This window comes from Arvicola amphibius, chromosome 6 (assembly GCF_903992535.2).
Source record: "Arvicola amphibius chromosome 6, mArvAmp1.2, whole genome shotgun sequence".
In the NCBI taxonomy this organism is placed as follows: domain Eukaryota; kingdom Metazoa; phylum Chordata; class Mammalia; order Rodentia; family Cricetidae; genus Arvicola; species Arvicola amphibius.
The window spans coordinates 61190786-61218385 of NC_052052.2; the positions used below are offsets into that span (position 1 = coordinate 61190786).

Sequence of the window (27600 nt, forward strand, 5' to 3'; positions counted from 1 at the left end):
GCTGTCTCTTTTCTAGTTCAGCACTGAAGGATTTTAAAGTCTCATTTCCATCCACATAAGAGAAAAAACTCAACAAAATGAAAATTCACAATTCTTGGATTTATCAGAGAACTGGAGTCTCTATCAAATCAATATTTTGTCAAACTGAAGAGATGGAGAAGAAATATAGACAGAATTGAATTATGAGAGTAGAGGACCAGAGCAGAAAGCTCCACAGGACCCAGTAGGAGGCAGAAGAGCCTAATCCATCTAGATGGAATTACTAAAGGCGTGCATAAGACTGAGACCTCAAAGCTCCAGAAGGGCCAAGATATGCTTTTCCATACTGCCATAGAATGACTATAGAGTAGTTCATTCTGATGCAGTAGAGAAAGGAGTTTTAAATAGACCCAATAAAAAAGGCATGTGCCACAAAAAGAAAAAAACAATAAATATATAGAATATTATTACCTACTTAATTAAATTTACCTTGTGAGAAACTGAATTTACAGAATTCACACTTGCTAGCCCAGAATGAGTAGGCCAGTAAAGTGTCTCTTCTGCAAAGTATTTTAACAGTATATGTTAATCCTGATTATCAAGTTGATTGGATGGAGAAGTACCTAGGAGGTGAGTAGAGCATATGCTAAGGTATGTCTGTGAGTGCATTTCAAGGTAGCAAAATGCACCCTGAAAGTGGGTAGAGCCATCCCATGTTCCGGGGACCCAGATGAATAGGAGAGAACAAACAAAGAAAGAAGCCAGCACTGACATGGTTTAAACTCCTGGCCACCACAAGGTTATCAGTGTGTCCTACACACCCTCCTTATTAAAACGGGCAAAAACTTCAGAAACTGTGAGCCAAGATGAATTCAACCCCTTTAAGATACTCCAGTCAAGTATTTGTCAGAGTAACAAGAAGGCTTATAGGTTCCAGGAGTAGAATCATTGCTCTGACCACACAGCAGAACCGTTTGGAATTAGTCTGTGGGAAAATATAGAGACATGTAGCTATGTGAACTATGAGACTGACACAGAGCCTATAAAATGGCAGAATGGAGAGAAAGTTCTTATGTAGTACTTTCTTCCTAGTGAAACACTCCATCCTGCAGGGAGGCTCCTTAAAACAGAAGGGAAACAGCTCAAGGTAACTTGAGGAAGTCCCTAAAACTGACCACATTCATTAGGCCTCTCCATCCCAAGAGGAAACAAATAAATACTTTTGAGTGTCACTCTTTAAAAGTCAAGTTGCAGAGAAGACTCTCGGACAAACTGCAAACAAGAAACAGAGCAGAGCAGCCTGGAAGAACTAGAAACATCAGCCAGCCTGCCTAGAAGACCAGTCTGTCCCACTGCTGCAGGCTGTGCAGTGGGCTCCAGGTTTCCAGGTTTTGTGAGCTGTTGCCCTTGCTGGCGCAGGTGTTGGTGATACAGCTGTCTTTGTGTCACTTCTGTTCCTGTAATAACACCTCACTCATATTCCTGTAAATAACCCCAAATAAAACTCAATGATTGACCAACTTGGACTTTGGTGGTAACTATACTTTGGTCTGTCACGGGCTCCCCATCTAAGGTGAGTAGACATGTATGCTGTGTCTTCCTAGGAAAAATTTTGTCATACAACAAGACTACAGTAGATCTACAATCTTGTAAGCAGTTTGGTCAAAAACGCAGATGAGAATGCTAAACAAAATGTAGCGTGCTTGTGACATGTGGGAATTCGAACAGACAGGATCTGTGATGCATTCTCATAAAGAGTTTGTAGTTTGTGTCCTGAAACTTCGTGAGAAGCTAAGTTTCAAAATGACAGACTAATTAATGTGGCGAATAAAACTTCAAAGGCAGCCAGCACAGAGGTGGCAGCATGATTATTGCGAGATGCACACAGTCAGGCTTACAGAAAAAGTAGAGAACATGAGGATTTGAAGTATTCCAGTTATTCCATAAAATGAGCATGGTGAAAGGTGGGGCCAAGGAACTGTGGATACGAAAGACACCAAAGCTTTTGGAAAGAGTCCAGGTTTGTTGCAGCTAGACAAGAGGAAAGATGGTAACACCTCAGAAATAGCTGAACACCACCCATTTCTGGATCAAGTACGTAGAGGTTTTAGATCATTTAAAACACTTGGACTTAGGGTAAGAACTGTGTGGCACTCTGCCTGTACGGGGCCAGCTAAGGAAGTGCTTCCATGCATTACCATTTGTGTGTTCAGAGACTACTGCATCCATGATGTAAAGAGGTACAGCTACTGCTTAAGCTGGGAACATGCCTAGCACTGTTCACATGCTTTAGTTTTTTTTTTTTTTCTGGTTTTTCGAGACAGGGTTTCCCTGTAGTTTCTAGAGCCTGTCCTGGAGCTAGCTCTTGTATACCAGGCTGGCCTTGAACTCACAGAGATCCACCTGCCTCTGCCCCCTGAGTGCTGGGATTAAAGGCATGCGCCACCACCGCCCAGCCTCACATGCTTTAGTTTTACAGACATATAGAATCAAGAAACATGTTATCTCATCCAGATTTGGGTTAGGAAGCCAAGCTTTGTATAACAATTCCAGCATCCCTTCAAACAGCCCTGGAGAGAACAGTGCATGATACTATAAGAGTAAAATAAAACCTTGGTGTAGGCCAAAAGAGGGAAGAAACGCCAGCAATGCGTATATCTGTCAGGGAAAGCTGCAGAGGGCACATCTAGCTCCAAAGGGAGCCTATGTGGCTGTAAATGGCAAGGATATCAGTGCAGGGCTGACCAAGTCCTTTGGGGCCCAGATCACACTGTCATGTGCCCCATGTGCCAAAAATGGAGCTCCAGGACTTACTGTTTATCCTGCTGGGTTGGGTCTTGCTTTAGTTCCATCCCTCCCTCCTATGCCCCCACTCTTCTATTTTTGTATGGGAATGTTTATGCTGTGCTAGAAGTCTATACTGGAAGTCTATACTGCTCTTTTCTTTTTTCTTTTTTTTTTTTAATTTTACAGGGGCCAATAAATAAGAGTTTGAATTGGGTCTCAGAAGATACTTGGAGTTTAGAGCTCTGAAAAATGCTAGTACTGAGACTATTAGGAACTCTTAGAGATCTACTAGATCTATTTTGCAATATGAGCTACAGAGGAGGAGACACTGGAGACAAGGTGGAATGGTGTGCTTTGGCTGTGAAATGCACCCCCACAGTATCATTGGATGGAATTTTGTGGTCCAGGGAGAGCACACACATTTTTGTGGTAATCATTTTCTGACTATAAAAATACATGCAAACTATAAATTTTTGTTTAATTCTGTGATTTAAGTTATATGTAAAAGTAGGACTGCAAATAACGCAAATAATTGTACAAACTTTCAATAATGTAAATTCTCAAAAGTAAAATAGGACAGTACCAATTATTGTGAATCTTTTCTATAACCAAAACTATGTAAAAATGTATGTATCAGAAACACATGACTAATAATGGAGCAAAACAAAATACAATAAAACAATGAATGATAGATATTATTTTAAAATCCCCCAAATCCTGTTAAGCATTTTAATGAGTTTTATACCTAATCAACCTAGAAGACAAAGAGTAGGATAAGAACATGGTATAATAATAAAAAATTGACTACAGTAATTTGAAAACAATTCTTTGATGAATAACTCTGATATTCTTAATGAATACTATAACACAAACTTCGAATAATTTTAAATATCTACAACCCGAAGCAAATATGATATTTGATATTCCAATTAGAATACAACCTGCTCCAATTCTTGTATTTTAACATCCTTGACTTGTAAAATTTCCAGAACTTTTCGGTCTTTGACTTCAGATTTCTGTTTTTCTCTAGAAACAGAAAAACAGTGTTTATTAGTCATAATTCCTAGGCATTCCAATGATTACTGTTGCTGTTGTGTTGCTTTCCTGAAGCTCCTCCATGCCAAGCAGTATCTACCACTCTCTCAGCTCATAACCAAACCTTTAAATGTTCACGTCCTGGTAACAAACATGATTTTAAAGCATAAAGAACTGAATTATGTTGTGTCATCAGCTCTCGCAGAATTAATCAGAAACCATATGGCAGATGACAGCAACTTACCCACTGCTGACAACTGACAACTTCATTTTCAAGAAACAGTTTAATTTCTAGGTATAGCTAGATGGTAATCAATGTGTGAAACATAATTAAACATAAGTTAACTTTGATCATAAAATAATTTTCAAGAATTTAATAAATAAGAAAAACTGCTCTTATTAATATAACCCTTTTATACAGATGGATGATAAACACATTCAAAGGCCTTATCCAATAATGGATACTACAAGCTTCAGTCCTGACCTGCTGACAAGATGTGTCCATGAGGTAACAATGGCATGAAGGTTATATGGGGTTACCTCCTCCACAGGAGCGAATTTCTGCATGGTACTACAAACATGATAAAAAGCCTATAACTTGGGAGATAATAGGTCCTGGGGGAACCGACTGTTGTTTTGCCAAATGGTCATGATGTGAAACTAAATTCTAAATACTCATGTTTATACTCATATATCTGTGTTGCTCTCAACATTAGCCAGAGAAGCTTATCTTGTCAGTAGGTAGTGGCTAATGCACAGACATAGCAGATCAGCACAAATAACCATGAGTACTCAGCTGTGGACAGGTGATCCATATCAATCTCCACTACCCAAGGCTCAATGAAGAGAAGACAGAAATAATGTAAATGTCAGATCATCTATGGGAGAACTGTGCTGACTTCCAGACATGACAAGGTTGTTGTGTGTGTCAACTCATAGGAGCTGTGGTCATCTGAACAAGGCAGTCAACTGACACATAAGGGCCCCCCACACAAAGCCTGTTAGAGGGGCTACGGGCAGTTGATGGCTGGTGAGGAACAGTCATTTCCCCTGGAAACATGCCCACTGGTAGGTTCCCATGCCCCAGTGACTGCCCACACACTTATGATTATATGTGCAACATTAAAAAAACCCAAATGGTTATTTAAAACAAAAATAAAATTAAATTAAAACACAATGTTTGGTGGGGAGCTAGTAAGAAAAGGAGGTAGTAGGGATAGATATGATCAATATATATTGTATAAACACATAGAACTTTCAAAGAACAAAAAATATATAGAGGAGATCAATAATCAAAGAATCCAGAGGAATTTAGTCTACTAGACTCTGGGGTAAAGGAAAAGAGTGATATGTTAGGAAAGGGGTCCTCATACATGTGGCCTAGGAAGCAACTAGACTTTTACCAGAGGAAATGTATCAGATGTGTCAGATCTTATTCAGTGGTTTATGTTTATCCCCATACATTTCACAATGTGTTTTAAGTTTTCTGGGAAAACAGGTTTTTTTTTTTTTAAAAAAAAAGAAAACATTACTTTTAGGTAAAGTCTCTAAAGAGAGAAAAAACAGATTTATGAACACCCAATATCTGGGCTAAGAAATACTAGAATACTAATATTTATCTGTGTGCTTTCAATCTTTGAGAATATTACTAATTATATGGAAATTATACAACTAAAGCATACTTCTCTGAGAAACAAACAACTATAATACACGTAAATAATGACTACCTTTTTAAAATAAAAATATACTGTATTACATAAAAAATAAAGAGCTGACATTAATTGGACAAATGGAAATTTTCATAAACGTAGTTTTTAAAAATTTTAAGATAGAATAAATAGAACTCTGGTTAAATCACTCACTATCAAAGAATCGACACAAAAGGAGGAGAAAGCATCATAAGTAGGCACAGAGATTGACCAAAGGGACATGGATGACAGAAGAACAGTCCTGCAGATGAGAGGCAGTCAGGAGGTGTCAGAGTTTCGGAAAAGACTTTGTGCTGGACTTTTAATAGGGTTTACATAACAAGTGCGCACTTCAGGCTCCCTCTCTTCACGGACACTACTAATAGAAAACAAGAGACAAGGTCACCATGGCTAAAAAATGGCAATAACCACAAACTCAGCAAACATAGAGCTATAAATGGAAATGAAGATGCTCTCGACTGCCTTCCAATGTAGGCTGAAGTGGATAGGACCTGAGCTGGGACAATGGGAAACAAGCATTTCCTGCACTTGTAATTTGAAACCAAGACAGGTCTAAAGCACTTGAAAAGAGGCTAGAGAAAGCTTCTGTCTGCCTTTGCTGAAAACTAAGGTGTGTGTATGGAAAGCCTATAAAGACAAAAGTTTATAGCTAGGTAACAGGCCTAAGATGAGTTTAAATCAAAACACCCTCCAGCCCAAACCTAAATGCAGCTGAATCATATGTCCACTGTTCCTAAAGCCTCAGGTTACCAATATAAAACCTATAGCAGGAGGGTGGGCTGAAGTGACGGTGACAACTTTGTAGCAATCATAACATTTCTAGAGAGAAAAGGACATTAAACAAAAAGGAATAGTGGTAGAGGAAGTAGACAACAAAATGTAGTTTCAAGTTGTGACCATAAACAAAACAAAATACACGAACCCACATACGCTAACATACCAGCTCAATAATCAGATGTAATCCACTAGATAAAATGTAACATGCATATATATGGGTATACGTTATATATTAGAAAAACCAATAATTAATTAATTAGATAAAAAAGAATAACAGGTAAATGTTATCGCATATTTCCAAATTTTGAAAATAAAACTTGTACCAAGTGAAGCAAAAATAAAAGAAAATCTAGACAAAAAAATAAATTAGTAAGTTGAACAATATTAATAAAGTACTCATCCAGGATGCTACAGAGAAAATGATGGCATTAAAAATATGACAACAGTTATATGCTAAAGAAGATGGATGCTTTTACTGATGGCTGGGTTTAGCAATATTCAGGACCCTAGTAATCTTGATGAGAGCTTTTGTAGAAGAATGGTGATTAAGAATGTCTACTGGGAGGAAATAAGGTAGATTATAGACTATAAACCTTCTTCCCAGGAACTCTGTTCTTACAAAAACAAGCAGCCAGTCAAGATGTGCCCACCAACGTAACAGGGACATGACGGTTATGGAGGTAATCTGTTGCTCTCTGGAGTTGAGAGTAGAAGGATGGAGAAAACGTATTCCAAGCAAATGGGATCAGAAAGCAAGGAGGCGTCTTGTTATCCTTATGCCTGACAAAATATACTTCTGTTAGGTTTCAAACCTGGGAAAAATGGCTGAGGTCCTTATTTAATATATGTGTTGGGGAACTAGTTGATAATGAATAATCAATTGGTATGCTTTTTCCTGTGGAAGGCTACTTCTCTTGCTCCTAACATTCCTTAAGTACCTACAATTCTCTGTATAGAGTTGAAGCCTTGTGAGCCCACTTTGCTTTTTGAGACAGGTCTCTCATTATGTCTGAGGGCTCTATTGGGCAAGGCTGACTAACTATAGGCACACATAGCTTTCCTTTGGGTTCTGGTGATAGCAGATCTCAAGGCTCATGCTGCAGACAACTTCCTGACTGAATTAGATTCTCAGACCCCAAATGATTTATTTTGAACTTTCCATACATTAGTTAATTTACAGTGTTAAGAGTTCTTTCAAACCAGGCGATGGTGGCACACATCTTTAATCCAAATACTTGGGAGGCAGAGACAGATGGATTTCTATGAGTTCGAGGCCAGCCTGGTCTACTGAGTGAGTTCTAGGACAGGCTCCAAAGCTACAGAAAACCCCATCTTGAAAGAGAAAGTTCTAATCAACTCTTCTGTAATGAATATATGATATTCATTACAAATAAATAAATAAATAAATCCTGTTGACACCACTGAGAGTAAGATAAAATTAAATATACACCACCAACCTCAACAAAAGTATTAGCAGCTTCCAAATCTGATGTCAGGGTGACTTCTCTGACAGATCATTATAGAAATGTATCCACATTCTACCCATTAGTTCTCATAGACTGCCAAAGCAATAGCATTCATTGAGAACTGCCCCAGTCAGAAATGCAAGTTCTTCATGAAACTCCAGACATGCTGAGCCACAAATTCCAAGCAAAAAGCACTCAATGTGTGGTTTCCTCTCAAATTCCTATATGGAAACTCTATTCCTAATTTTGATATTTGAAAGTGGGAACTTCAAAACTGATGCTCAGAGAGGAAGGGCCCTTGTTAATTATTATAACACCCTTAAGAAAGACATTAGATGATCTCCCACCTCACCTTACCTTACAAGGATACAAAAAAGTAGCCATTGAGTAATACAACATTTTTGCCAACATCTTCATTTGAATATGCTAACTCGAGGAACATTAAGAAATAACTTTTTGTGTTATGATTGTGCATCCTTTGGGTATAAACCCAAGACACAAGGACATATGCTCAACTCATCAGCATTATTTGTAATAGCCAGAACCTAGAAACAACACATCAGCATTATTTGTAATAGCCAGAACCTAGAAACAACCTAGATGCCCCTCAACTGAAGAACGGATGAAGAAAATGCAGTACATTCATACAATGGAGTACCAGCCAGCAGTAAAAAACTGACATCTTGAAATCTGCAGGAAAATGGATGAATCTAGAAAAAAACATATTGAGTGAGGTAACCCAGACCCAGAAAGACAAATATCATATTACTCACTCATAAGTGACTTTTAGGCATAAAGCAAAGAAAGACCAGCCTACAGTCCCTAAGAACCTAGACAACAAAGAGGACCCTAAGAGAGGCATACATGGATCTAAACAGGAAAGACAAGATCTCCTGAGTAAATTGGAAGTGTGGAGGTCAAAGAGTAGGTAGAAAAGGAGAGGGGAAGAAGGGAGGGGAGTGGAAAAAATGTATAGCTCAATAAAAACAATAAAAAAGAAACAGCATTTTTGTTGTTTGAACCACTTGAGTATGCACATGCATTTTGTTACAGCTAGACTGACTTCAAGTGGTTTAAATACACACTAATTTCTAGAGTAACAACAGTCATTTACATGGCTATAAAGAGACCAGGTAACACAATATTGCAGTTATAGATCACAAATTAAGTACATTATATAAAGTATAAACTTCAAAGATAAACTTTAGTGATATATTTTATAATAAAAAAATCTAAAACTAAAATTTTGAAATGGAAAAAAAATGACAACTCAAAATCTTGATGCAAATTAGTTCAACAACTCTACTTCTGGCACACTATAATTAATATTCCCAATACAATAAAATGTTCCCAACTGAACACTCTTCAACATGTACCAGTACTTTTTATTTAGAAATTATGACCTAAAAAGATTGTTTATATCATCATGAATTTATGTGGATAATACAATTAATACACAGTATGTGTAATACACTCTTTTAAAAAAGAATCCTCAAAAAAAAACACTGTCAAGAAGTTGATGATGATCAATGACTGAAACAAACTCCTGTTTAGCTAATTAGAACCACTGATGTGCAATAATGATGTGAGCTAAGAATATTTGCCGACTTCTTTAGGATGAAAAATGGAGTGAAGAAAGGCTGTCAGATGTGCTCAGGCTTAAAGCTCCAGCCCCTTCCCCGGAGTCCCACCATGCAAACACGTCCTCTGCTGCACTCGGCCACAGGAACTACCGTGCTACTTGCTGCCATTTTTCTCAACTAAAGAAAATGAGAAATTATTCTAAATCATTAAGAAACAAATTTTTACTGTGCTATAGACCATGCCATATATTATACAATATGACAGGATCATATTTTTCTGGGCTTGAGCCCATTTTTAATGAGATGTCAAAATGAAATATTAGAGTCTAAAAGAAACATTTAACTGTAAATGAGATAATGATATTGGTATGAATTAGAAAACAAAGAAAATTAAAAAGCAAAACTTGGTTCTTATTAATTGACAGATACATAATAATAAAGAACAAATTAAAGCTACATGGACTTTCATCTGAATGTATTATCTCTTAAGTATACATTTTATATGTAGTATTGGCTTCCATTTTCAAAAATATTCTCAATTTCTAGTAAACATTTAGATTCCAAAACAGGAAGACTGATGAACATGGAAGTTAGGGAACCGAGAATTATACTATTATCAAACTCTTTATCCTTTCATCTATGAAGTGCTCTGACTGTTTTCATGTTTTGAATATGCAGGGTTGCTGTGAAGAAACTGCTAAGGAAAACTAGAAAAGCAGTTGCAAAACTATCTCACACATGGTTTCAAGCCCACAGTAAGAACTATTTTTAAGAAAAATGCTACTATATTGTTTCTAGACCCTAATACAAACAAAACATCTGTTGCAGTATTTCAGAGTTACATAAAATTAACACTATAACACTGTAGCTTTTACATATAATTTCATTTTATTAAATAAATAAAATTTAGAACCATTGTATTTTTAAAAATATATGTCTAAATTTATATATATATATACACACACACAGAGAACCTGGACTGTGAAACAAGCCTCACACATGAAAAATAACTAATTTGTTTTCTATGTCCAATCAAGTACGTCCAAAGTAGAATACAGAATAAAAGCAGGCAAGATATCTGATTCTGTCAATGATATTAACAATATTATTATGAAAAATTATGAATACTTTAAGTAAATAAGCAATAAATTGTATTTATATAAATATTCCTTTAAATTTAAAATACCTACTAAATTCATTTCTAAAGTTGAAGCTCATGACATATTCTGTTTCTTAATTATAAATTAAATGTCTTGATTTTCCAATATTTCTCTATTACCTAAAAGTCCAGATATTTCTGCACATACTCAACTCATTACATAAAGTATTCACGAAAGAAACAGGCAACATTATTTATTATATGACTTTATTAATTGTTCAAATATTTCTCACTCAGAACACAGACGTCTCTTACGATGTTCAGAGCAGGCTGTTCTAACATCTGCACATCCCAGGGCTGCCCCAAGGACTTTAAATGATGCCTGCCTGTACTGAATAAAGTGCTAACTTGCACCTTGCATTTTGTGCTGTGTCCTGAGCAGCCATCCAGTTGGTGTATCACCAGCTGAATTCCCACAGGGCACTGCTCACTCAGGCTTGACTGCAATTATCATGTCAATAGTTTATGCTCTCATACGCAGATACATAAACTATGTAATATTCTTTTCTTTTTCGTTGACTGTTGAATTACATTCAATGTTTGGGGGGAATTTTGATGAAATGAAAATAAACTTTCACTAAATGAAGTTACTCATGAGTATTTTTCTTTTAAAAAACTGTATTTCTGTATCACCTTCCACTGCGTATAAAATGATCAGAATTTTAAGACAGCTATTCTATACCATACTCTTGCAATTCTTTAAAGGTCTTCATAAAAGTTAAAAAAAAAAAAACTGTGTCAAGCTTCTAGAATCTATTGTGAAGGTTCAAATGTATTTCTTCACACTTTGACTGCATGTTCTCTCACCTTAAACATAAGAGTGTTTCTAATTAAACATCTTCCTGCTAGCGCCCATGACCAACCATCCATATCTCTGCCTTCATAGCTGTGGCAACAGAACAACGGCTCAGCAAAAACAGACTTATGCACTGAGTAGAACAGCCTAGCAGCAACACTGCCAGATGGCAGAATTCTGGCAGCTACACTTCTGGGGTCTCCAGCCAGCCATGCTACTACCATGCTCCAAAATGCAACCTCTTTGCAGGCTGTGTGGGCCTAATACACATGGGACAGCACACAGCCATATAGCAGCTGTGCAGCCCATGTGTTTAGGGGTAGAACGGAGCAGGAGAGAGTGTTTCTGAGTGATGAGTATATAGCATAACCTTAGTATGGCAGCACTCCACTCACTGAGCTTCTATACTTTAACTCCAAGTATAAAAATGGAAAATGAGGATTCATTCTTCTATACTTAAGTCTTTAAATACATATCTCAAGGTTACAACATGACATCCTAAATAAATAATATCATTTAAAACTAAGAATTCACTTACCAATTGCAGAACCTTTCAGAATTACTTATTTTTAGGATGGAGCTTTATTTCCAGACCCAATTAAGAAGGCAGGGGATTGAAAATAGGAGAGTTCAAAAAACATAAATAATCCTACTCCCAAAAAGAAAAAAAAATTAAAAAGCAAACAAACAGTATCTGTATAATATATGCAAATATGCAACATTGAGAAGAATAAAACATAGAAAATAAAGCACTCTCTGCTTAGAGTGCTTACATAATTTCAGACATGTATACATGAAGAGCGACACCTGGAATTCATCAGTCTTTGAATTTAAATACAATATACATCATTTTAGAGTTGATGAATACAAGTAAATATAATATTAAAGAACAATAGTAACATCAAACAGGCTAAGAATAACCCATGGGAGCCTATTATACAGATATATTAACTGATTTTTCTCAAGACTCTACATAAACACACTGACAAGCTTACTGAATTTAAGCTATAATACAAAATAAAAATGAAAATGAACTTACTATTTGCCAGGTACTATCATAATACCTATATATGCATTTAACTCAAAACAACTCATTTTTATTTTACTAAAACATGCTAAGGCATTAAAAATGAATGTATGAAATATCCGACTGAGTAACACAAGTAGTCAACCAATGGCCAGGGACAGAGTCAATGTTCATAATCACTGGTTATTAAGCATAGCTTCTTTTCAGGTAATTAGAATAAACTATAATAAATGATGTGAAATCCTTCTGATCTTTATAACTGTAAAGTTAGAGCTTGGAATTTTTTCCATTTATAAAGGTAGCACAATATCCACTTTATAGTTTTGTTTTTCTTCTAAAGCACATGCTTTCAGTGTACACCAGCATCGCCCAGGAAGCTGTTTTAGGAAAAAGGTGACCCAACCCACTCTTAAATATTGAGAAAGCACACTTTCTTAGCAAGTTATGGGTGAATTAAAACAAAAGAATATTTTAAACAAATTCACAGCCTGGTGAGTGAAATAGCCACATATAAACTCCTTGTCCACACATTCTCTAAAGTGAAGGGAAATGCTTTCCCCATATGACCTTTGATCAAGGTTTCCACACTTGTGAGGACTTTCAGTATGACTGTCGTTTGTTAGCACCAGTCCGTGGACAAGACTTTAACTAAGTTCTTTACCTGCATCTTCTCTATTCCCCTTCTAACGCTCTATTTTCACACTCACTCACTTGGGAAAGGGTACATGTGTGCCACGGCCCACGAGGTCAGAGGACACTTGTATAAAATTGGTTCTCTCCTTCCATTGCATGGGTTCTGGTTTCACAGCAAGTGTCATCTTGCTGCCAGAACCTAAACGTCATCCTAAAATATGTGGAAACAGGATGCACAGAAAGGCTTAAGAAAGCCGAAGAAATACACAGGAATTTAAACTTAAATAAATATGACTTCTAAGTCTGTGCTTCTAACCACTGTATCTACTGTCAGATTTAAATTCCTTATGATAAATATTTAATCTTCCTTAGACCTCCAGAAATTCTGATTCTACATAAAGCTAGGAAATAAAAAAGGTATTCCTGTAATTAACAAGCACTGTAAACCAAACAGTGTTGACACAGAGAACAACTGCAGAGAGACATGCTTCCTTAATAACCAATGGAGGAGAAGCATCACATTTTTCCAGAACCACCTTGTCCTCATCTCTCTCTGCATGCAACTTGTAAAATGTTATGCACATACTAGACATTGCATAAACTTTTGATTAAATTTAAGGTTTTATTAAGTACTGCCAGGTACAAAAACTACACTATAATCATAACCTCCTAAGACCACAGAAGTTTCAAGAAAATGCAAGACAGCTAAAACATTCATAGAAACCAAATTATATTTTTGCACGGAGAAGGGTAAGAGTGACAAAATAAGGAAAACAGTCTTCACCAAGAAGCAGAGGGCACAGGAAGAGCAGACCAATGAACTGCCTGCCAAAGAAGACCAAATATCCTTCACTTCCAGCAATATCATACATCAAAATTATCATGAGGCATGGCTATATTCTCTTCCCCAGTCATTATAATGACTTCTCCAACAGACTTAGAGTTCAGTGATAAAATCAAATCCCTTGAATTTCTCTTGAAATACATCCTAGTTCAAATCTTATATTAATCATGGCACACACAGAATGAAATACTAGTAAGCACAAACTTTATTTTCTAAAGACCCAAGACATTCTGTTTAACTATTTCCTCACTTGGTCTACTAATAAAGGGTTTTAAAATACCCGAGATCCTTACACTTAGATTCTTTTTTCCTAACTTGCTAGTTAGTTAACACTTGGGCAACAGTTCACTCGGCTCTTATGTTACAAACAAGTATTCTGAATCCACATTTCAAATTCTGACTCCACCACTTATTAGACATGAGTTTATGCAATTTGTTTGACCATTCTAAATCTCAATCCCTACATATATAAAATAGAAATAAAGGGGGCAACCATATCTTACTAAAAGAATTCACTCAATATATGGGAAGAACTAAGAACTATGTATTACTCTTAATAAACACTTGCTAAATAGAAGCTATTAACACTGTGCTGTTGTGGTTAGTTCTTATTGTGAATCTGACACAACCCAGAATCACCAGGGAAGAGGGGACCTCAATTGAAAAACTGCCTTGATCAGATTAGCCTGTGGTGTGGCTCTCAGAAATTATCTTGAATGACAAAGAAGGGCCCAGCTCACTGTTGGAGCCCCATTTTAAGGCAGATAGGCCTGAGATATACAAGAAAGCACAAACAAGTGAGCAAGCCAGTAAGCAGCATGCTTCTGTGGTTTCTGCTTCAGTTCCTGCTTGAGTTCATGCCTTGACTTTCCTCATTTATAGACTATGACCTGAAAGTGTAAGTCATATAAGCCCTTCCCTCCCCTAAGTTTCTTCTAGGTCATAGTGTTTATTTAATATCAGAAATGAAATAAATTGTAGTTGTTCTACAATGATTTAAACTAAGATCATATGGAATTGCAATTGTTATCTTCATTCATACTTATCCGAAGATTAAACTTCCACAAAGTTGAGAATACAGTTTCAGTCAAATGCATCATTCACAGAAAAAAATTTGTTCAAAGAACTGTTAAGTACAGTTGAGCAGATCAATTTAAAACAGATCAATAGTAATATCTTTAATACATTACAAACAATGATCGACACAAAATACAGCATTAATACCAACAGGTTTCAATTACATAGCCTTACACATACAATATGTTCAGGTGGACACTTCACCCCAGCCTCTGGAACTGACATCCATATACTAAAGAGTTTGGAATGTTCAGGTGGAAGCTTCACCCCAAGCCCCCTCCCCCATCTCTCTCCATACCCTATTGTATCTCAGAAAGTAGGCCAAATGATGACCCCTCCTCCAGAGATGCTCAAGATCACTCCAAGGGGTATTTAAACTGCCCCCAAGAAAACAGATGTGTGGTTTTCCAGTCTTCCTTTTCTGATTCCTCTTGGGGGCGGGGGTCTGGAAAATCATCAGGGATTGTTTCTATTCATTAAACCTGGGCTTTTTCTAATTTTATTTGATTTGGTCTGATTTGGATTGTAGGATCAGTGCAGAGACTTTTACAATATATTTTATATTTTTCACTTTCTGCTTATGTCTGTGATCTTGCACAGTGTGGTAGTTTGAAGAAAATGGCCTGTAAAGGGAGTGGCACTATTAGGATATGTGGTCTTGCTGGAGGAAATGTGTCACTATGGGGACAGGCTTTGAGGTCTCTTTTCTCAAGCTTCCTTCAGCGTGATAGTCAGGTGACTTCCTGTTGCCTGCAAGATGTAGCACACTAGGCTCCAGCAGCTCATCTGCCCTTATGCTACCATGCTCAACTAAACTTCAACTGTAAGTTGCCACTTCAATTAAATGTTTTCTTTATAAGAGTTGCCATGGTTCTGGTGTCTCTTTTCAGCAATAAAGCCCTAACTAAAACACACAGTAATGCATTTTTTATCTTATCCTATTTAAAGTTTCATTTTTTATTCACTGTTTCTTTGTATTCCAGATTATTTGTAAATGTATTATATAAACCTATCTACTCAAATTTTTCATTAAACTTCTATTATAGAAAATTTATATCAAGAACAATATCTTTTTATTGTGTTGTTACTAAGGGTTTTTTTACCCTTGTGTGTGTATACATACATATATATATGTATGTGTATGCCCTATATGTACATGCTTGTGCATGTATGAATGTAAGTACATGTGGACATGTGTACATATGCACGTAGGAGCCAGAGATCAACATCGGGCACTGCCCTCCACTGTTGTTCATCGTATGTTTTGAAATAGTGACTCTCACTGAACGGAGAGCTCATTGACTTGGCTAGGCTGGCTGTCCTGTGAGGTCAGGATTTGCTTCTCTCTTCTCCTCCAGTGCTCCTAGAGTTATAAGTGCACTTTAGGGCCTGATGCTTACATGAGTGTGGGGGAGCAGCTCAGGTCCTCATGCTGGTCCTGCAAAGATTTTTACCAACTGAGCCATGCCTCCAGCCCCTAGTTCAGTTTCTTAGGAAACTCTGGTACTCAAATAAGATCCCCTATTTTAAAACACAAATTAGGACCTCAACCATGCCAGAATCCATATATTATTAGACTAGGAATGAACACTGCTAGAGAGTTAGTTACTCCCATCCAGAACGTGCCAAGGCTAGCAGGAATATTGCATCACAGATAGAATGGCACTGAGGATATTTTAACTGTCTGTGGGAAACCTAGCAACCTTGACATCTGTTAAGATTTCATAATCGGGAAAGCAGAACAAGTCCAAACTTTCAATATTAGACTGAACTATATTCCTTTTGGGATACTGTCTCAAAAGATACCTGATTTGTGATATCTGTGATGAAAAGTAGAGAGCTAAAGCAAATGTGAAACAGGAAGTAAGAGTTTTAGTGGTCAGCTGATTCCATGGTTAGAGAACTTATTCAGTACACAACAAGCTCATACATCCTCATACATCCTATTAGTAAGCAATTAGTTATGGTTAAGAATAAATAAATGCAAGCCAGGCAGTGATGGTGCACATCTTTAATCTCAACACTCTGGAGGCAAAGGCAAATTGATCTCTATGAGTCCAAAGGCAGCTTGGTCTACATACAGAGCAAGTTCCAGGATAGCCAAGAATCTCTGTCTTGAAAAATCAAGAAGAATAAATAAACAGATTTTTATTTTAACTCACACATATTCTTTTTTTCTCTTAATCTTCTTCATACTTCACATATCAACCACGGTCCCCTTTCTCTACTCTTTCCAGTGCCCCTCACGTCACTTCTCCCCCAGTGTCGTGAACCACTTTTGGGGGTGACTTCTGCTGCAATCCTAGCTGCAGCGGGTTCATATGTTCCAGGGTAGGGGTTTGAGGATTAGAAACGTTAGGTAGGAGAAACAGACATAAGAAAGAAACACAGAGATATAAGATAGTACGATAGTACTAGGAGGGCAACTCAGTACATCCTGAATGCTGAATTCTGAATTTGCCCATGTTTATTTTTCATACACTTTTATACCCCAATACAAAAAGGGGAAGAAGGCAAAAGACTGATTTAGCATGGCACAAAGGACAACCAGAACAGTTACTTGCTTCAATACTTGAAACATCAAGCAACTATATCCTGAGTTAAGCATATTGTTGTTTAGGGAGTAAACACATCCTAGACCAAGGAACCTGTAGGCAGCCACTCCTTAAGTCAAACATGTTAAAAGAAGGAGTAGAAGTATTCTTTAATTCTCTGACCTTTGGTCAGGGTGAAGCAGATCTACCTCTATGGGCCATCTTAATGTCTAAAACACCAAGTAACCACACTAGGTCAGGATATCTTGCTTTGTAGACACACCTGTTGTCAGCAAACTTTGAAAGGGCAAAGCCTCATGTCAAAGCTGGATGAGGCAACCCAGCAGAAAGAAAGGGGACCCAAGAGCAAGCAAAAGCATCAGAGACACCCACCACTCCCACTGTTAGGAGTTCCACAGGAACATACAGCTACATAACCATAAGATGTATACAGAGGACCTAGCTCAGATCTAGTCAGGATCCGTGTTTGTCACTTCAGTCTCTATCAGCCCTATGATCCCTGCTTAGTTAATTCTGTGGGCTGTATTCTGGTGATGTACTAACCCCTGTATATCCTATAATCCCCCACCTCCTGCAGGGTTCCCCTGGCTCCATCTAATGTTTGGCTGTGAGTCTCTGCATCTGCTTCCATCAGTTGCTGGATGACATATTCTATGATAGTTTGGACTAGACACCAATCTATGAGTATAGCAGAATTAGTAATTATTTCATTAAATTTCTTAAATTTCATTTAATTTCATTAAACCAGTTGTATTTGGTTCTATGCTTGGCCTCTAGGCTATCCAACCTCTAGACATTGTTAGGTGTGGGTTCCCTCTTGTGGAATGGGCCCAAGTTGGATCAGTCATTAGTTGGCCACTCCCGCAAGTTCAGTTCCACCATTATGCCAGTACATCTTTTAGGCTGGACAGATTGCAGGTTGATAGTTTGTGACTGAGTTGGTGCCCCAGTCCCACTGCCTTGCTTGGCTATAGAAGACTGTCGGTTCAGGCTCCTTGTTCCTCATTACTAGAATTCTTTACTAGGGTTACTCTCAAAGACTCCAGGGAGTTTCTAATGCAATAGGCTTCCACATTGTCCTGCCAAATGCTACCCAATTCCAGTGATCTCTCCCAGTATTCTCTCCCTCCACCCCCTTACCCCATCTGATCTCTCTCCTGCTCCCATCCCCACCTGCCACCAGTCAATCCACGAATATTTCCTCTTCCCAAGGAGATCCATGCATCCCACCTTGAGCCTTCCTTGTTACTTAGCATCTCTACATCTGTGGATTGCAGCATGATTATCCTTTACTTTATAGCTAATGTCCACTTATAAATGATTACATACCGTGTCTGCCTTTCTGGATCTGGGTTACCTCACTCAAGATGCTCTTTTCTAGTTCCATCCATTTGTCTGCAAATTTCATGATGTCATTGTTTTTAACAGTTCAATAATGCTTCATTGTGTGAATATAGCACATTTTATTTGTTCTTTGATAGTAGAATATCTAGGTTGTTTCCATTTTCTGATAATTGTGAATGAGGCCTCTATAAAAATAGTTAAGCAAGTGTCCTTGTGATAGGGGAGGGTGTCCTTTGGGTATATGCCCTGGAGTGGTATAGCAGGATCTTGAGGTAAATGGATTCCCAGTTCTATAAGGAGCCAACATATTGATTTCCATATTGGTTGTACAAGTTTACACTACTACTAGCAATCGAGGAGTTTCTCAATTGCCCCACATTTTCGCCAACATGAGCTGTCATATGTGTTTTTAATCTTAGTCATTCTGACAAGTCATTAGAAATTCCTCTGTTGAGAATTCTGCTTAGACCTGTACACTGCTTTTTAATTGTATTAGTTCCTTGAGTTCTTTATATATTTTGGATATTAACAGATGTGGAGTAGGTGAAAAAACTTTTCCCATTCTATAGGCTGCCTTTTTGTCCTATTGATGGTATCTTTTGCCTTGCAGAACCTTTTCGGTTTTATGAGGTGCTATTTCTTGATTGTTGATTGTAGTGCCTGTGCTGTTGATGTTCTGTTCAGGAAGTTCTTTCTGGTGCCAATGCACTCAAGGGTATTCTCCACTTTCTATTCTATTAGCTTCTGTGTATCTGGTTTTATGTTAAGGCCTTTGTTCCACTTGGACTTGACTTTTTGAAGGGTAAAAGAAATGAATCTATTTGCATTTTTCTCCATATTGACATCCAACTAGACTAGCATCATTTGTTGAAGATGCTTTTTTTTTTTCATTGTGTAGTTGTTGTTTGTGATAGTATGTGCTCGTGGGAGTGTTTTCCTTCTTTTTGGTTATGCTGGTATGAGGTTATTTATTGCCTATGTTTTTTGTGGATATATTTAACCCTCTTGGGTTGGAACTTCCCTTCTAATACCTTCTGTAGGATTGGATTTGTGGATAGATTTTTGTTGTTGTTGTTGTTGTTGTTGGTTTTTTAAAGACAGGGTTTCTCAGTAGCTTTGGTGCCTGTCCTGGAAACCCACTCTTGTAGTACAGGCTGGACTGGAACTCACAGAAATCTGCCTGCCTCTGCCTCCTGAGTGTTAGGATTAAAGGCGTGAGAGCATTTTTTAACTTTTGACTTTATCATGGAATACCTTGTTTACTTCATCTATGAAGGCTGAAAGCTTACTGGGTACAGTAGTCTGGCCTGACATCTACTCCTCTTGGGTGTGTTTCCTTCTTTTTGTTCTAGAGTTTTAAGATGTATTGTTAAGTTGCTAGTATAAGATCTCTCCAAATTATTCATGAAGGTACTTAGTACTGTGAACTTTCCTCTTATCATCACTTTCATTGTGTCCCATAAGTTTGGGTATGTTGTGCACTCATTTTCATTGACTTCTCAGAAGTCTTTAATTTCTTTTTCTTCTTTAACTCAGTGGTAACTCAGTAAACAGTTATTATTTTCAATGAGCTTGCAGGCTTTCTGTTGTTTCTATTGTTTTTGAAAATCCAGCTTTAATCCATGGTGGTCTGATAGGATGAAGAGGGTTATTTCTATTTTCTTGTATCTTTTGAGACTTGCTTTCTGACCAAGTATATGGTCATTTTTGGAGAATGTTCCATGAGGTGCTGAGAAGGTTTATTCTGTTTTTGAGTGAAAGATTTTGTGGATATCTGTTAGGTCCATTTGATTCATAACTTCTGTTAGCTCCATTATTTTTCTGTTTAGTTTTTATCTGGATGACCATTGGAGAGCATGGATTAAAGTTCCCCGCTATCAATGTGTGAAGGTTGATGTGTGGTTTAATCTTTAGTAGTATTTCTTTTACAAACATGGGTGGCCTTGCATTTGGAATACAGATGTCAAGAATTATAAGATCATCTTAGTGGTATTTCCTTTGATGAGTATGAAGTGTCCTTCCTTGTCCCTTGATTAATTTTGGTATGAAGTCTATTTTGTTAAGATACTATAATGGCTTCATCAGCTTGTTTTTTTTTTTCATATATTTTCTTGGTAAATCTTTTTTCAACCCTTTACTCGAAGGTAAGGTCTTTATTTGGCCTTGAAGTGTTTTTCTTGTATGCAACAGAAGGTTGGATCCTGTTTTCACATACATTCTGTTAGTATGTGTATCTTTATTGGGGAATTAAGACCACTGATATTGAGAGATATCAATGACCAATGATTCTTAATTCTTATTATTTCAGTGGTGGTAGTGGATGTGTGTGTGTGTGTGTGTATGTGTGTGTGTTTCCTTTCTTTTGGCTTTACTGATGTGAGATTATTCATGCCAGTGTTTTTATTGGTGTAGTTAACTACCTTTGAGCTGGAGTTTCCCTTCTAATGTCTTCTATAGGGCTGTGCTTGTGGGTAGTGTTAAAATCTGACTTCATTGTAGAATATCTTGTTTTCCCTATAATGGTGATTGAAAGTTTTGCTGGTCTCTTAGAGTCTGAAGCTTATCTTTCTAGGCCCTTCTTTCTGGCTTTTAGAGTCTCCATTGAGACATCAGCTATAATTCTATAGGTCTGCCTTTATATGTAACTTGAACTTTTCCCTTTGCAGCTTTTAATAGTCTTTCTTTGTTCTGTATGTTTAGTGTTTATATTATTATGTGGTGAGGGGCTTTCTTTTCTGGCCAATACATTTGATGTTCTGTAAGTTTCTTGTACCTTTATAGGTTAGAAAATTTTTCTTCTGTGATTGTGTTAAAAATATTTTCTGGGTCTTTGAGCTGGTCTTCTTCTCTTCCCTCTTTTTCCATTATTCTTAGGTTTGGTCTTTTCACAGTGTCTCAGATTTCATGGATGTCTTTTGTCAGAAATTTTTTAGATTTAAATTTTTCTTTGACCAATGAATCTATTTCTTTTATTGTATCTTCAATACCTGAGATCCTTTCTTCTATTTTTTGAATTCTGTGAGTGATGCCTGTACCTGTATTTCCTGTCCATAAAACTAGACTTTCCATTTTCAGAATTCCTTTATGTGATATTCTTAATTTATGATATTCTTAATGGTCATTAAGTTATTAGGACATAAATACTTAATAAATATAAAATGTTAAATATTTGGATCTTTTTATTTGAGACATCATGAAAAATAATAGCATGCTAAAGTCATGATGAAGTAAGAGCATTTGAAATGTGAGTTAGTCTACAAGAAAGTGTCCAGGGCACATTGCAGAAGAGAGGACAGAAAGATTGCAAGAGAAAGAGAATCAGCGACTTTGATGTAAGACTGTGGCTCCTAGTAACATAAGAAGCTATACCAGTAAAGTCTCACCAATATGAGAGTTCAGACATGAGCTAGACAAGAACAACACCAACGGACACACCAAAGCGAATGGGGAAAGAGCACATGAGGCCTCAGCTCTACACAAAAACCACAGGCAACTGAGAAATGCTGGGATCCCAGAGAAATAGTCTTCCCTGGGTAAGATCACACTAATTGACTAAATTGGTGTGGGAGAATGGTCTGTATTCTGCCAATTATATTTTAAATAAATGCAGATTGGCCAGTAGCCAAGCAGGAAGTATACACGGAACAACCAGGCAGGAAGTAGAAGCAGGGCAATAAGAACAGGAGAATTCTGGGAAGGAGGAAGCCCATGCCTCTGCAGTCCTGGCCCAGACACAGAAGAAGCAAGATGTGACTGCTTCACTGAAAAAGAAGCAAGATGTGACTGCTTCACATGATGTGTCATGTGGCTAGCATAGACAAGAATAATGGGGTAATATAAGTTATAAGAGTTAATAAGAAGCCTGAGATAATGGGCCAATCAGTTTATAATTAATGTAGACTCTGTGTAATTTCTTTGGGACTTAACGACTGTGGGGACCAGGCAGGACAGAACCCCCTGACAACAATGGTTAACCCAGAAAACATACATAGAAGTAACATTTTATGGACTGATCAGGTTATAATGGGAATATATAATATATATTGTGTTATATATTATATATAATAGGAATATATAACATATACATATATGTATATCATAACAATTTAAAAAAGAGGTCATGAAGAACAGAAGGGTATATGGAAGGGCTTGAAGGAAGGAAAAGGGAAGGGAGAAGTGATGTAATTAAAATGCAAACTCAGAAATATGCAAAAAGAAAGTACCAATTGTTTAATAACTACAAATTATGATGAATGAACAGTTAATAACTGCAACATTTAAATGGTCAACAAATGTTTCTACTTTTCATGTCTGATCATTGGATTGCTGGACATTATAAATTTCATCTTGGTCATTGCCAGATTTTTATTTAATTCCTTTAAAGAATCTTGAGGAGTTCCTTTCATAGCTCAGGGACAGAGTATGTGCTTATCATATGTGAGGTTCTGTGTTCAGTACTTAGCAGCAAAAAGGAGAGAGAGGAGGGGAAAGTAGAAGAAGAAAACAAAGAAGACATTGTTGAAAATGGTGATGATGAGATAAATTTGCTTTTGCATTCACTTATTTATGAATCATCTTGATGTTTATGAAGCCTAGTTTTAATCTTTTTAAAGTAGATCTAGCCTTTCTTCTCCCTAGGATCATGTCTCAGGACTCTTCTTAATGCTCTGAGTTTATGACTGTTCTTCCAGAGGCTGTAGGTTCGATTCCCAGCACCCATATGACAGCTCACAATCATCTGGATCTAGGTAATCTAATGTCTTCTTCTGGTCTCCTCGGGCATCAGGCAGGTACATGATGCACAGACATACATGAAGGCAAAACACTCAAAAACATAAAATAAAATTAAAAAATAATTAGTTGGGCTGGAGAGATGGCTCAGCTGTTAAGAGTGCTAACTGCTCTTTCAGAGGACCGTGGATCAATTCCCAGCACTCAGATGACACTTCACAACTATTTGTAACTCCAGTTCCCGGGGATCTGAAACCCATGAGAAAACACCAATGCACGTAAAATAAATTTTTAAAATTTTTTTAAAAAATAATTATACCTATTACATTTTTAATTAGAATTGAGCGTATGGATAGTCACCATTATTTGTAGCAATATTTCACGATAAAAATACACAAACAAAACTGGAGAAGATACCATGAAACCAGTATATTCTTTATCTAAAGGTGTGTGGTTGATCGGCAGTTATGATTCACCAGACAAGCTTTAATATATATAATTCAGTTTTAATAAAGGAAAGGAAAGGGAACTTACAAATCCAAGGTTCCAGCGAGGAGGGCAGGAAAACAAAGACCAGGCGGGCCATAGGCCCGCAAGATTTTATAAGTCAATATTAGCCTAAGGGGGACACACCTAAGAGGGACACGCCTAAGAGGGACACGCCTTTAGACCAAGGGGGACACGCCTTACAAAACAAGGTTTTTGGCTAGGCTTCCCCTTCATTTATCTAACATGGGCTGTGTATTATGTCAAGTATCTGAAAGTTCCAACTTTACACCCAAAACTTCCAAACAAAAGTTTATGTTCAAGTACATTTATTGTATTGATATTTCTAAGAGTTAGAACTGGGCAGTCTGTAAATATGAAAATAAACATCGCAACTTAAAAGTAAGTTACATTAAATTCATAAAGACTATTGAATAGACATTGAAAAGTGGTAAGAAAATACTAGCACAATAAAAAAAACATGAACCAAGATTTATAAGACCAAAAAAAATTCTATTGGTAAAGGAGAAGTATATTAAATATTACAAAAATTTCACTAGTCCATAGCTATATAATGACTTTTATAACAACCCATCTTTCTTTATGCAAAAAATAAAATGACTCATTTTTTTTATTTTAAAACTGTGAAAAAGGAGAAATAAGACATGTGTTGCTAAAGGACTATCAGAAGTCACTAGACTCATGTGGTATGTAATAATTACAAGAGCTGGACACTTTCAAATTAGCTCTTATTTACAACACAGACAGTGGGTAAAAGATACTATCATTGCAAATTAGGGAACTTGAAAGTTGTGGAATACATTTTTTAAAAGAAATTTACTAAGCAAAAGGGTCAAACTTCAAATGCAGTGCTAACTTTGTGTCTAAGTTCTTTCCATTTTATAACACAATTCCAAAAGCACTGACAGATTAGCAGGTAGAAATAAGACGACTGGCCATGATACTGTATCAGGCATGAAACAATCCAGACAAAAATATATAACACTACTATAGCAAAGTGAGACAAAGTCCAGTTTCAGTCTTAGCTAGGCAGTTTGAATAGTACCACTTTTCTGGTAGTACCACCCTAATTTTATTACCATAGCTCTACAGTATAACCTGAAATCAAGGATAGTGAAACTTCCAGAAGTTGTTGTAATTCTTCATGACTGTTCTGGCTACGCAAGGCCTTTCATATTTCCATATGAAATTTATGATTATTTTTTCAACCTCTACAAAGAATTACATTAGCATTCTAATGGGAGTCATATTACTAAATCCTTATTTCTCAGTCTGTACAAAATTCAACTCTAAATGAATCAGGGATCTCAATATACACCTGATATTCTCTACCTGACAGAGATGAAAATAGGGAATGTACTTAAACTTACTGACAAAGGACATCCTAAACGGAACCTGATAAAATTGATATTAAGACCAATAACTAATAAGTGGGACCTCATGAAATTAAAAGGCTTCTATACAGCGAAAGACACCATCATTCAAGTGAGGAGACAGCCTACAGGACAGGAAAATTCTTTAATAGCTATACATCTGACAGTGGGTTAGTATATAAAATATACAAAGAACTCAAAAAAGACTTAGCACCAAGAAAACGAACAACTAGATTAAAATGGAGCATGGAACTAAACAGACAGTTCTCAGAAATGGAATACAAATAGTCAAGAAACATCTTTTAAATCATTTAACAGCATTAGCCACCAAATTAAAACTACTTTGAAACTTCATTATAGACTGGTCAGAATTGAAAAGATTTTTTTAGTGACTACAGATGCAGAAGTGGATGTGGAAGGAGAAGAACCACTCTCACTGCTATTGAGAGGGAAACCTGGTATGACCACAATGGAAAGCAGTGCAAAGGTTCCTCAAAAAGCTGAAAACAGATCTACCATGCGCTCAAGCTACATAGGCTGGAACATATATTCAAAGGACTAGATGCCTACAGAGATACCTGCTCATCAACGTTCATTACTGCTCTATTCACAATAGCCAAAAATTGAAAATGACCTAGATGTCCATCAAATGATGAGTAAACAATGAAAATGTGGCATAATTATACAATGGAATATTATTCAGCAATTTAAAAAATGAAATTCACAGGAAAACAGATGGAGATGAAAGCATCATTCTGAGTGAAGTAACCTAGACTCAAAGATAAATACTGCATGCTTTCTCTCATTTGTGGATATGAATAGCTATTCTTCAGATATGCATATTTTATCTGTAATAACCACAGAAATTAGTAAGAGGCCATGGGGAAAATGGAATTCAGAGATGGAGGATAGAACATAGTGGCATAAACGGCTAAAGGAGAATAATGGAACAAAAGGAGATAAATTGGAGTGAAGGATGAGAAGACAATACCAAGAGATATGATTAACAACAAAAACCTTCCCAAAATCATATAAAAACCTACTACTATAGAAGAATCCAAAAGTGTATACACACATATACATCATATATATGCAAATATAAAGAGCATTAAAAGGGAGTTACTCTATATTGGGGCAACAGGGTTCCTATTAGACACAACAGGTTAACAAAAAGTCCAGTGCCAGGGACAGGTTATCTCCTTTGGACTGTTGGTCAGTGAGGTCTCTAGAGCCCTAAACAGTACAGATTATTGCCAATGCTCTTGGTTACTCTGCGGAACCATATTGCTGAAGATAACACATATTTTAGTCAGAACATGAAGTTAATGGGCAGTAACATCTCTACTGGTTAGCTTTCATAGTTCTGGAAGTTTCTTCTTTTATTATTTTTGGGGGGGTGTTGAGTTTCTATGTATATTAGTAGAGAGAAAAAATAATCTTCAGTCTTACCTATCTGTAAACCCTGCAAACTCTAACAATGGCTGCCTTGGTAAGACATGCTTATTGTTGCAATAGTAGCACCTACATCATGAGAGTAACAACCACTCTCTGATTGGAGTCCCACTCCACAAGAAGAAAACCATACCTGGCCCCATTTATCAGGCCAAGAATCTGTGATGGGCAGGCAATAGGCCCTAGAAGATCACCTAATCCTATTATTCTACTTTAATACGATGGATATTAAACTGACTCCTAATGACTTACTGGTATATCCATATTGATGCATTTCTCAGCCATCATCAGAGAAGATTCTATTTACAGTACATGATTATTAACAGACCCACAACTGGTCAAGGTACAGAGAATAAGGGACTGCAAGATTCTTAGCCATAAATGGGACATCTATGCCATTCCCTCTCTTCCCAAGGCTCAGGAACCATTGGGGAAGAGGGGGCAGAAAGACATTAAGAGCCAGAAGTGGTGAGTAATGACAGGGAAAAGTATTTCCTAGACACAGTGTTGTAGGAAGGCCACTAGTTAGTTCCCGGACACTCAGCCCCAAAATAATCACATAGAAACTGTATTATCTAAATCACTGCTTGTCCCATTAGCCCTAACTTCTTATTGGCTAACTCTTACATCTTAATTTAATGCATCTCCATTAATCTGTGCATCAACACGAGGTTGTGGTCTACAAGTAAAGTTTCAGCAAGTCTGCCTCGGTCAGCGGTTCCATGGCTTCTCCAAACTCTGCCTTCCTTTCCCCCCACCTACCTCT

The 27600-nt window shown here is 37.0% G+C and overlaps 1 protein-coding gene across 4 annotated transcripts in view; it reads right to left on the reverse strand.

Annotated features, from left to right (window-relative positions):
• Cntln (centlein) overlaps positions 1–27600 on the reverse strand; it is a 250041-nt gene that overhangs the window by 187103 nt on the left and 35338 nt on the right. For all 4 annotated transcript variants that reach the window (XM_038333679.1, XM_038333678.1, XM_038333677.1 and 1 more), the window contains exon 3: positions 3708–3792. In XM_038333679.1, the coding sequence (XP_038189607.1) occupies positions 3708–3792 (85 nt within the window). The remainder of the gene's footprint in view (positions 1–3707; positions 3793–27600) is intronic.